The sequence below is a fragment of the Acomys russatus genome, chromosome 1 (genome assembly GCF_903995435.1).
Source record: "Acomys russatus chromosome 1, mAcoRus1.1, whole genome shotgun sequence".
NCBI lineage: Eukaryota > Metazoa > Chordata > Mammalia > Rodentia > Muridae > Acomys > Acomys russatus.
In genome coordinates this window covers 110,268,781-110,281,687 of record NC_067137.1, presented here as the reverse complement: position 1 = coordinate 110,281,687, position 12,907 = coordinate 110,268,781, and the positions used below count along the sequence as shown (strand labels likewise).

General features: G+C 42.1%; 1 protein-coding gene across 2 annotated transcripts in view; it reads left to right on the top strand.

Moving 5' to 3' along the window:
* The window catches only part of Atxn3 (ataxin 3), a 37,703-nt gene extending 25,609 nt beyond the window's left edge, over window positions 1-12,094 (top strand). The window contains exons 9-11 of one of the 2 annotated variants that reach the window (XM_051150632.1): window positions 1,092-1,188; window positions 7,938-8,035; window positions 11,420-12,094. In XM_051150632.1, the coding sequence (XP_051006589.1) occupies window positions 1,092-1,188; window positions 7,938-8,035; window positions 11,420-11,514 (290 nt within the window). In that variant the 3' untranslated portion in view covers window positions 11,515-12,094. The remainder of the gene's footprint in view (window positions 1-1,091; window positions 1,189-7,937; window positions 8,036-11,419) is intronic. The other variant, XM_051150623.1, reaches the window with a different exon arrangement.
* Window positions 12,095-12,907: the final 813 nt, after the last annotated feature.

Below are 12,907 nucleotides of genomic sequence, written 5' to 3'. Positions count from 1 at the left end.
AACACAGCTATGATTTTACTTCTGGTTTTGTTATTGACTACAATACTGAACGTATAGCATAACAACTAGTTGAGTTAATCTTCTAATGACTAGATGACGCTTACCCGAGCTAGCTGTTTTAACCAGTGCATGCCAGTGGACGTCCAGCACTTACTGGCTATATAGCTTAAGACTAAAGTCCACTTTTGCAGGATATACCTTTTTCACTGATATAAGTCCTTCATCAATGGAGGAGACTGAAGATAAACTCCCTTAGGAGTGTAGGCAGAGAAAAGTGTTAAGATACTCAAATGTCTCCTGAAAGCAGAAGTGCTTTAGTTTTTTCATTTTTGTTTTAATCTAATTTATATGAGCCAGGTGTGGTGGCACACACCTTTAATCCCAGCACTCAGGAAGGCGGAGGCAGGTAGATCTCTATGAGTTTGAGGCTAGCCTGGTCTGCAGAGCTACTACAGAGAAACCCCTTCTCAACAAACAAACAAACCAAAACCTTATTTATATGAAGCTGCTTCTACTTGTGGAGCAATTGCTCATCATCTAAATTCTTTAAATGGCTCAGTATATTGAGGTGTCGTCAACACTGCCATTATTGTTACCCTAAACTCCTCCCCTCCAGGCCTGTCTCTGTCTCTGCATACTCCTTGTAGTGTGGAGTTCTAGGTTTTATTAGGAAGGCCTGGTGCATTATTGAAGTCATGCACAGAAAATCCATCCTGCCATGTTCCCTTTACATGGAGCCTGTGCTTGGTCAATCCTGTTGAGAACAGAGTAAGGGCATGTTATGGCCATCCATCATAGGTTGCTTTGAGGAATGCCATGCCTTTTAGGTGGGAAAGCTAAAGAGCATAGAAGAGTCTCGAAAAGTTCTCCTAGCAGGCGGGCGGTGGGCTTGTAACCCCCATCTGATGCATCGCAGACAGCACAAGCCTTGGCTGCAGTAACCTTCCGTAGATTTCCCGAGCCTTCCATAGCCTTATGTTTACAGAGCAGTAGTGGAATGTTGTTAAGAAGAAAACATTCTAGACACTTGCTCAAGTAAGAACAGACACACGACTGCTTGAACCGGTGTATAAAATGATTGGCTTTTTTAGGTAGTTCCAGAAATATGTCTCAAGATAGTCCACAGACATCAAGTACAAACCTTACTTCAGAAGAGCTGCGGAAGAGGAGAGAAGCCTACTTTGAAAAGTAAAGTAGTTGGTACAGATTAAAATTACATATTTATTACTTGCTTATTTTGTCTGCTTGTAAATTACTGCTTGCTCCCTCAACCTATGAACACATAAACACACACACACACACACACGCACACACACACACACACACATTTAAGTTTTTACAGCACATAAAGACTGAAATACTTAACAATTATAGAGAACAACCTTCGCCCAATCTTGGATAAATTTACATGGACTAGTGTAAAGAGAACCTTTACCCTAGTGAAATTTTGCTTATCAGGATAACAATGGACTTAGGACAAGAAAACTGTCCTGCTAACCCTCTCATTAGCTAACAGGGGAAACAGCATTTGAGTAAGGTTGGGACATATTCCCAAGTGTAGGTGGGTCCTGCTCTGTGAGGTGGGACATGTTCCCAAGTGCAGGTGGGTCCTGCTCTGTGAGGTGGGACATGTTCCCTAGTGCAGGCGTTTCTGCTCTATGAGGTGGGACATGTTCCCAAGTGCAGGCGGGTCCTGCTCTGTGAGGTGGGACATGTTCCCAAGTGCAGGCGGGTCCTGCTCTGTTGTCCAGCTTGCTGTCACTTGAGGAGGCCCAAAGCCCATCAGCATCAGGACCATTGAAACCATACTTCTAAACCATAAGCCCCAAAAATGTATGTTGTACTCTGTAAGTACTAAAAAATATATATATATTTGTACTTTTATAGTGTTTTCCTTTCTAGTAATTACCATTCACAAGTCTTCCTTTTATTATTTTTATTTTTACTTTTTGGACAGGGTTTTGTTGTGTAGTCCTCCTGGCTGGCCTTACTCATGGCTGTCTTCCTGCCTCAGCTTTCCTCATGCTAGGATTATAGGTCTGGGTTATCATACCCAGCTTTTCATTATTTTTAAACCAAACTCCACCTTAAAAGTTATATGGTCAACCGGAAAAAAAAAAAAAGTTATATGGTTAATTGAACCCCCTGATCTCAAGTCAGAAAGATAAGGCCAGAGATGGACCTGCCCAGTTCCATACCGTGCCTCATCATTTAAGTGGTGTGTTATTTTCACATTTCAAAATCCCTGAAAGACTGGGCTGCAGCTCAGCAGGGAGCGCCCACCCGTCACACATGAGGCTCAAGCTTCTCCTCAGCACGGCAGCACCTGAGCCGGGGCAGCCGCGTGCGTGCACGTGCGACTTAAGAGTCGGAGTTGGCGGAGTAGTGGATAAAGTTTGGACCATTTGCACCTGCTGGTATCGTGAAGATAACGTTTACCTTTTCTGTTTCTTTAAGTCACAACTCAGAAGTATATGAAGGAAGGTTCTGATCAGCTGACAGCCTCTTAATGTGAGATATTTCTAGTCTTTATTCAGTGACCGATTAATAGATTTAATTATATTTGCATTTTAAAATAGTATTAGTGTATTTCATGTTCTTTTGAATTTTAAAATTACTTTTTAAATGATGATACACCTTAGGTTTATGCATAACATACCCATATTTGTTACTCAGGGTTAATAAGCACCAGCACAAAACCCGGGCTGTATGCCTCTGACTCCCATTCTCTGCATTCCTCCACAGCCTTGGACGTGTGACACGTCACAGGCATCATGTCATTACTATTTTACTGTGTGCCTTCAAAATATTTGAGGACTTGGCTTGTTTGTGTTCTGTAGGGTTGTGTTTGCTTTTGTTTTCATGTTGCCCTTTGTTTTTTGAGACGGGGTTTCTCTGTGTAGCCATGGCTATCCTGGACTCGCTTTATAAACCAGACTGGCCTTGAACTCATAGAGATCTGCCTGCTTCTGCCTCCCGAGTGCTGGGATTACAGTTTGTGTTGTTTTTTTGAGCAGTCTCATTCAGTGCCTGGGCTAGTCCTGAACTCCCAGTCATGACTCGTCACGTCCTAGTGGTGGGTGGTGGGTTTGTATACCACACCTAGCTAGACTTTCTCTTTCTTTTTTTCCCTCCTAATAAATGGTTTTTGTTACCATATAATAATAAAATAAAATAATAGTAATAATAATAATAATTGACAATATAAATGTCTAGTTTAAAAAATAACTTTAAACTACTTAAACAAGCAAAATTAGTATTCTAAAAATTTAGAGTTAAAAAAAAAATGTTCCCGTTATCCCTTTCTTCAATAAAGTGATGTCAGTGACTATACACTCCCCTCTTGTCACACTCACATTCTCTGTGTGTGTGTGTGTGTGTGTGTGTGTGTATGTGTGTGTGTGTGTGTGCGCGCGCGCGCACTGCACTGTGTATGGTACAGGCGGCCAGAGGACCACCTGCAGGAGTTGGGTCTTCTCCTTCTACCATGTGGGTCTTCTAAACAGAATTCAGGTCACCCGTCAGGTTTGACAGCAAGAGTCTTCACTTTCTGAGCTTTGTCACCAATGCCCTTCTATTTATTGCCCTTTTATTAAGACATTTTGTTTACTTTTTTGAAATAAAAAGTTGAAACTTCCAGTAAGTTTTTACTTTTTCATAGTAGTATAATTCAATAACATCCCATGATGAATTAGTAAGTTATAACTATCACAACTTAAACTGTCGGGAGGCAGAGGCAGGTGGATCGCTGTGAGTTCAAGGCCAGCCTGGTCTACAAAGCGAGTCTAGGACAGCCAAGGCTACACAGAAAGACCCTGTCTCAAAAAACAAACAAACAAACAAAAAAAGGTCATAACTAGTGCTTTTGAGCTGACAGAAATTTTGGCCAACCCTGCACTCCTTTTTAAAAAGGTTTGGTATGAGCATGCCTCCTTTCTTATGGTTGATTGTGCATTGGAGATTGTTTTTAGCTCATACTTTTACCCTTTGCTGAGAATTTAAGATAGCTAGGGGATATTGTACCTCCTCACATATAGCAGAGATGGACGAAGGGGTAACTTTATGGTGTTTATTTTAACACTGACTAGCATTTAAAAGTGCTAGTTTACTATTGAGTTTAAGAACAGGGTGCCAGGGACACAGGATGACTCATTAGTTAAAAGTGTGTGCGTGCTGCACTTGCCTTTTACTCAAATCCCTAATTTCTTAGCTGAAGTAGTTTCCTATCTAGATTCTGAATCTGGGCTGTTGCTGGCTGTAAGACTGTCTGACTCTCTTCTTTCTTTTCCTCTCCAAACTGGCCCTGGTGCTGACTTGTTACTCAGTTTCACAGTTCTTTCTATCTTCCCCTGTTGAGTTTTAAAGCCTCATACTTAATGCAGGCAGGAAATGCAACAGATTATACGATTTCTTGTGTAAAAAATATTAATAAAAATTAGCCTATTATAAGTTCTTAGTTCACGAATAAGGGTAATGTTTCTTTGACAGAACATTATTTTTAATTTTTAAAACATTTTTTAAAGAGTTATTTATTTATACAGTATTCTGCCTGCATGTGTGTCGGCAGGCCAGAAGGGAGCACCAGATCTCATGTGTGAGCCACTATGTGGTTAGCTGGCACTTGAACTCAGGATCTTTGGAAGAACAGCCAGTGTTCTTAACCTCTGAGCCATCTCTCCAGCCCACACCAGCATTGTTAATGCCTGCTGTTAGGAGCATAGAGTTCAGTGATAGGTATGAATACTATTTGTCATCTGTTAATATGTTCCACAGGTATTTGTTAGCACCTCTAATGTCTTCACAGCTTTGAATTCTGTGTCCTGCCTGTTAAAAGAAACATAGTGTTTCCCAGCAGGACAGATATAAACATTCATAGCCAAGGGGCGTTGTGATGTGTCGATTGCCTAATGCTTAGACCATCGCTTTAATGGCTTAGTTTATATGACAGTTCAGTTTAAGAAACAGCAGCGGGCTGGAGAGATGGCTCAGAGGTTAAGAGCACTGGCTGCTCTTTCAGAGGTCCTGAGTTCAATTTCCAGCAACTAGATGGTGGCTCATAACCATCTATAGTGAGGTCTGGTGCCCTCTTCTGGCGTGCAGATATACATGTAGGCAGAACCTTATATATGTAATTTAAAAAGAAAAAAGAAAAAAGAAAAGAAACAGGTAGAATTGTTTAAGCACAATACTAATTAATAGTGAAAAATTTTAAAATGGTGAAATTAGAGGCTAGAGGCTTAATCTTAGGGATAATTCTGAGCCAGGCTTCTGAAATATAGACCAGTTTGTGAGGAGGGCTCCATCTACTGCCTGGTAAGGATGATGGGGATCAGATACACGATGAGAAGACCCACGTTCAGTTCCCAGAATCCTACATGGCTCATAATTACCCAAGCTTCAGAAGATTCTGTACTCTATTCTCACTTCTAAAGCCACGCGCGCGTGCACACACACACACGTACACACACAATCTAAAACACTTTTAAGTCTTTTACATATGCATATTAAATTAGAAAAACATGTTCTTCAATTTTATTTTATATATATGTGTTTTTCTTGCATGGTTGTATCTGTAATACGTGCATGCAGTGCCTGAGGAGGCCAGAAGAAGGTGTTAGGTCCCCTGGGGCCAGGATTATAGACGGTTGTGAGCTGCCATGTAGGTGCTGGGAACTGAACCCAGGTCCTGCTGACCTGTCTCTCTCGTCCCTAACTAAATCTTAAAAACAAACCAGACTAAATGCAGCTGTGGTTCTGTATCAGGATGCCACATGATAGCTGCCAAGACTTTCTGGTCCCACTGAAACAGCCATGAGGCAAGATTCAGGACCGAGTCTCCATGACTTTGCTTACCAAGAACGTATCTGTGCCTCACTGACTCATTTCTGCCCTTCATAGCTCACGTGAGTACTTACTCTGTAGCTGGATCCAGGTTCTACTCTGAAGGACTGTCTCACGCTGTGGGACTGAAGGCATGATGGGGAAGGGTACTCAGGGCCTTGCTCCATAGAGCGTCTTCAGGGCTTCTCAGTGGTTTCAAGGTTAGCCGCTGATTTTTTTCTGATTTTGCGTAATTTAAGGCTAACATAGCCCCATGAAGACGTACAATAATTTGTCAGTTAAATGAGAAATTAAAAGTAGGTGAAAGGTTATCCCTCTGAAGTTGCAGTCCCCTTATCCCCTTGAATTCTGACATAGGCTCTTGATTGGTGGAAGAGGGTGTGGAGGAGCCTGCATGATGTGCCAGGAGCTCAGATTGCCCATTGTGTAAAGGCACACAACACCAGAAGATCAATAATTTGGTTCAAAAGCCAACAGGGAGAAGATGGAGCTCCCACTCTCTGAGTTGTTTTTGTTGCTCACATTTAAGACTCAAGGCTGAGAAGGACAAGTGGGGTATGGTGGTTTATGTGCACTTGGGAGGGAGGGCCCAGCAGATCAAGGTCATCCTAGGCTACTAACCGGGACTAGAGACACTGTTTCAAAATCGAAAGGAAGCCAGGCATGGTGACACACTCCTTTAATGCCAGCATTCGGGAGGCTGAGGCAGGCAGATTGCTGTGAGTTCGAGGCCAGCTTGGTCTACAAAGTGAGTCTAAGACAGCTAAGGCTACACAGAGAAATCCTGCCTTGAAAAACCAAAAACGAAAAAAATAACAAAACCAAAACCAAACCAAACCAACCAACCAAACAAAAACCCAAAACAAAATTGAGAGGAATGCTAGAAAAAGGATGCTTTCTGTGACTAAGTTTTAAAGTTATGGCCTTTCTAAAAGTATACAACTTTTTAATCTATGACTTGTTATTCTCAGCCACTTATGAGGTATCTTCTTTTTTTACTTTCTATGTTTATTAATTAAAAGCAGAGCTCTTTGCACCTCCAGGGACCCTTTGCCCAGACTGTTGACTTACCAGAGCATCTGGGAGTAACTTGTATTCTTTCTCATCATAGCTTAGTATTTCAGCTACATTTTCTAAATACAAGGATATACTCCTGTACGCTTTGTTTCCTTTTGATACAGGGATTGATGTGTTACTCAGGCTGGTATTGAATTCCTGGGCTCAGGAATCCCGTTTCCTTTGGCCGCTGGAGTAGCTTATACTACACACGCTCTAGCCACCACGGCAAGCCTCGCTACTGTTGTTTTGAGACAGTCTCTTAGTGTTGTATTGCTGTGAGGGGACACCGTGACCATGACAGCTCTTCTGATAGTTTCAAAGTTTTAGTCTATTATCATGTTGGAAAGCGTGGCACATATAGGAATGGTGGTGGTGAAGTAGGTCAGAGTTCTACATTAGGATCCCCAGGTGCAGAGAGACAGACAGACAGACAGACAGACAGACAGACAGAGCTAGCGAGAGCGGGTCTACCATGGACATTTGAAACCTCAAAACCCACCCCTCAGTGGCATGCTTCCTCCAGTAACACTACAGCTATTTGAACCCGTGGGGCCATTCATATTTAAACCACCACACTCTACTCCCTGGACCCACAGGCTTGTAACCATGTCATAATGCAAAATATGGTCAATTCAGCTTTAAAGGTGACCATAGTCAACCATAGTCTTTCAGTTTTAAGACTACTTCGAAGTTTGGTGTGTCTTCTGAGATTAATAGCGGCCTTTCAACTGTAGATTAAAACCTGTAAAACCAAAATGTAGATTGCATACTTCCACCATACAACAGCACTGAATATGGTTGCTTTCATCTCTTTAATTCTTCAAATATGTGATGGAGCTGCTGTGTGACAGGCGCGGTTCTGTGTACTGGGGACCCTGGGGAGCAGCCTAAGCTTGTGCCCTTGTTAGCTTCTCGACCAGACAGAAGCATCAAGGTGCCACTGTGCTTGTGTTGGGAATTAAAATGAAAGAGTGAGAAGGCCAGGGAGCTCCTTGAAGTGGGGTGTTTTAACATCTATTCACTTTTGTATGTTTCAGGCAACAGCAGCAGCAGCAGGAGGTAGACCGACCTGGAGAGGTTTTACACCCGTGTGAAAGGCCGACCACAAGTTCAGGAGGACTTGGGAACAATCAAGGTACGGCTTTCTGCCCATTCACCATGACGGCTTTACTTGATACCCAGGATCCATGTCAGGTTTATGTTATTTTTTTTTTTCTTTTTTCTTTTTGGTTTCTGTTTTGAAATAGGGTTTTCTTTGTGTAGCCTTGGCTGTCCTGAGACTCCCTCTGTAGACCAGGTTGTCCTTGAACTCACTGAGATCTGCCTGCCTCTGCCTCCCAAATTCTGGGATTAAAGGGGGCGGGGCATGTACTAACACTGCCCAGCATTGTTTTAAACTTTTTTTTTACTTATGAGTGCTCTGTCTGCATGTATGCCTGTATGCCAGAAGAGGGCATCTGATCCCATTATAAATGTTGCTGGGAATTGAACTCAGGACCTCTGGAAGAGCAGCCAGTGCTCTTAACCACTGAGCCATCTCTCCAGCCCCCCTTTTCTTCCTTCTTTAATTGTATTAAAATTCTTAAGCGGATTTGTAATCTACTAAGGTCCTCTGAACTATGAAGCAGACAGACTGGCGCACTAGGTGAATATTTAGATTTTATTTACTTAATGTAGTTTTGTTTTGAGACAGTTTCATTATATAGCTAAGGCAGACTGGTTTCAAATTCCTGAGCCTCCTGTTTGGGCCTTTTTAGTAATAAATAGTTTTACAAGCGTGCACCACCATGCCCTCGTTGGTTTTACAATCACACACAAAGTACTTGAACTCTACAGTTGGCACATCCTTCAGAAACCTTCCAGAGATGATCCAGAGCTCATGAATATTAGTTAAGGGAAAATAAATCTATTTTACCACCTAGTAAAGGAAAAGATGCTTTAATGTAGTCTACATAATTACTGAAAGTCCAGGTAACTCACCAGGCCTTGATTTAATAGGTCTTAAACTTGAGCCCCCGCTATTGAAAGGAGAGGAGACCCTGTCTGTCAGAGGACCTCACAGAGAATCTGTGCAGAGCTCCCAGAATGGTGCAGAGCAAAACCAGCCAATGAGCTGATGAAGGATTATGGATGTAAGATGTATCTTGAACTAGAGAACACGTCATACAGAATCCTGTAATTCCAGCTGTGGGTGGCTGTTGACACTACTGTTCACCTTGGGCACCTGCAGTCCATGTGTACTTACCCCACACAGATATCTCTGTCAGACAGCTTCAGCAGGAGTTGCAATTTGACAGTACCCAAGTGCCCAGGATTCAGTTGAAAACCACTGTCATGCCAAGAACCATGAAAGAAGGAACCACATGGACTATTTTAATCATTAGGGTTTTTAAGGCAAAGTTTCACCAGCCCAGACTGGCCTCAAAGTCACCACTGTCCTGCTTCTGCCTCTTGAGTGTCAGATTATAGTCATCTGCTACCACAGCTGGATTCCACGTACCAATTCTAGAGCAGAAGAATAATTGAAACTCCAACCTCTCCTCCTCATAAACACAGAAACTGACCAGAAGCAGGAAACAGCACTGGAGCTGTGACATCGCAACAAAACCTCTAACTCACAGGAGCCTCCTAGGCAGTGCGGAGGAGGTGGCGGGGAAAGTTGATAATCTTTTTCTCATCTCAGTCTGGCAAAAACTAGAAACCTACAAACTGAAGAAGTTGAAAGAACTTCTAATTAGTGTAAACCCAAGGAAACACTTACCAAGACCCACAGGCTTCTGAAAGCTGAAGGCATAGCCTCGCATCAGCAAGAAATAACCTTCCCAACAGCAATTTGAAATGAGACCTTTCTTATGAGTGAAGTAATGGACAATGTGTTTCCAATGCTGAAAGAAAAATTTAAGCCCAGGATTATATATACAGTAATTAGATACTCATTAGGATTGAGAAAGAATTAAAAAAAAAAGTCTCCAGCAGCCCTACTCTTAAAAGGTAAAGAAAAGGTGGCCATGCGGGCCTGGGAAGCAGATCAGTGTCTCACTCAGCCATCATCAGAGAAGCTTACGCCTGCCGTGGATGGGAACAAATACAGAGACTCACAACCGGACAGTGTGCAGAGTGAGAGACCTTGGAACACCCAATCCTAAATGGATGTCGCCATCAAACCCTGTCCCTCAGGCCACAGGGAACTTTGAAGAGGAGGTGGCAGAACATTATATAAATAATAAATAAATAAATATTAAACATTTAAGGATACTTTAAAGCCATGTAAAACCATATGGAACTGCACTGTCCTACAGTCTATATTTGAGCTTTAGTTATAGTAGAAGTGAGTGTTGGTTGGGTGAAATTGAGCTGACACGTCCACAGGACCCCTGTCTTAGCATTTTTCTCTGAATTTCTTAGTTGTTTATAAATAAAAAGGCTTTCTAAAAAGTAAATTGTTAATAAGCATAATAAATATCAAATACATTATGATAAATGAAAATATCTAGATTCAGCTGGGCATGGTGGCACACGCCTTTAATCCCAGGTCAGGAGGCAGAGGCAGGCAAGTCTCTGTGAGTTTGAGGACAGCCTGTTTTACAAAGTGAGTCCAGGACAGCCAGGACTACAAGAGAAACCCTATCTCGAAAAACCAAAAAAGAAATAAAGAAAAGAAACTATCTAGATTAAGAAGATAGCATACTTACATGAGACCATTTACATGGCTTGATAGAAGGGCAGAACCATGGGCACTACGTCTGCCCGGGCTCTGGGCTGGTCACAAAGGACCTGGACAAGGAGGAGCAACAGAGAAGGTGTATGTTTTAGTATCTTGTTCTCTATTCATCTGTGGACTTTAAAGTGCCATACAAATAGCATGTGAATTATAAAGTCAAGGGAAGCCAGGAGCAGTGGTGCACACCTTTAATCCCAGCACTTGGGGAGGCGGAGGCAGCAGATCTCTGAGTTCGAGGCCAACCCGGTCTAAAAAGCAAATCCAGGACAGCCAAGGCTACACAGAGAAATCCTGTCTTGAAAAACCAAAAAGAAAAAGGAAACTAGGGCCAGCAAGATGGCTTAGCAGGTAGAGGTGCCAAAGCTGACAATAATGATAACCCAGATGATGGAAGGAGGGAACTGTCTGTCTGTCCTCAGGCCTCTGCACACCGCTCCCACAGACTGACACACAACGTCTTTAAAAAATTAGCTAGCATTCAAGTAGAAATATATTTCCTAAGAATTTGCTTTTTTTTCCTTCCTTTTGGTCAGGTCTCATGTAGTTCAGGCTGGCTTCAAATGATATAAAGACAGCCTTGGACGTTGTATTCCCCTGCCTCCAGCTCTTGAGTGCCAGGGTTAGGGAGCGGGCCTCCATGCCTGGTTGTATGCCATGCTAGGGACTGGACCCAGGGCCTTGTGCACTTTAGGCAAGCACCCTACCAGCATAGCTACACCTCTAGTTGAGAAGTTTGTCTTGTGATGATTGAGACTCTTGCAGGAGTTTTTCTGAGGACTTGGCTTTCTTTCCCCGCAGGTGGTGCTGTGAATGAAGAAGACATGCTTCGGGCAGCTGTGACCATGTCTTTAGAAACCACTAACGAGAATTTGAAAGCAGAAAGAAAAAAATAGCACCTTTAAATATCATTTTGCTACTCATCCTTTCTGACATTGTCTGTGTGATACATTGTAAGGTCCACTTTGGCAGTATGTCCACCAGAAGAGATAAGACGCTTCAGTGGTTTATAAGCAAATGACCAGAAAGCCAGAAACGTGTCATAGGAGTAAGTAATGATCCGATGGTAGCCAAAGAGGCAGTCAGCAATTAAAGAAAGTTAAGGTAGTTTTCTAAATGTCCCTCCTTATTTTTCTCATGTGCAATATCTAACTGAAATTATGGAATTCTTCTTGGCTCTTTGTGGACCAACTAACTAGCTCTTGCCACAGAACTTGATCTTGTTTTCATTTTCTCTCTTAGTTACAGGTAGCTTGGCTCACCTGAGCTTTTATTTCGTATTAGACCAACCTTTTATGGAAATGCTTTTCGTCTATCTTGTTCAGAAAGATAAATCTGTCTTCTTGTATATATTTAGGACACTTGGATGCTTCCTTCTGTTATTTTCTGTTTTTTGCTATACTCCCACAACTTTTTGGTTTTTTTGGGACAGGGTTTCTCTGTGTAGCCTTGGCTGTCCTGGATTCGTTTTGTAGACCAGGCTGCCCTCGAACTCACAGCAATCTGCCTGCCTCTGCCTCCCAAGTGCTGGTATTAAAGGTGTGCGCCACCACGCCTGGCTCTCCCACATGGTAGTCTGTTGCTTCTTAAGCTTTCTATAGTGGGGTCGTTATTTCTTACCTTTGGGGCATCGTTCTACTCTGATGTCAGCTCTGCTCAAGGATTTGTGTCTAAATGAGCTGAGTTTGTGTGTGGGATTGTTTTAGTTTTTCTTCTGTGACAGGAGCTTTGTGTTTGTTTGGTTTATGATTAAGTCCTGGAAAATAGGTGCCTGCTTCACTTTTTTTTTTTTTTTTAAGTAGAATATAGCCTATTGGGATGGTGGTCTGGAATATGAAATTAATTTACTAATGAAAATATATTTAAATATATGGTGGGTTGACCCTTGCAATCATGTTTAAATTGCCTAAGAATTATAGAAGTAACAGTGCTTAAAGGATCTGTCTGTAAATAAGAAAGTCTTAGTTTTGATAAACATTCTTTGATTGGGATGCACAGAGTTTTGTGGGTCAATACTTGGTGTGATTTTGTGTCTTTGTAATGGGTGTCACAAATCCTCATATCTGCTCTTCCTGTCCCCCTTTGAAGCTCCTCTGAATGTTGATTTGTACATAGGTAAAGTCCAAGAAGAGTTTCAGCCAACAACTTAGGAAGGTAAAGCATGCTATGCTGGTCTACTGGTGTGTGTTCTGCACACGTTTTATCAGGGAAAGTTTTTTGACGTAGGTGTTTTTGCTGCCTAACTGAAAAAAGATACAAATATTTTTATTTATGATTATGAAAGTTTAT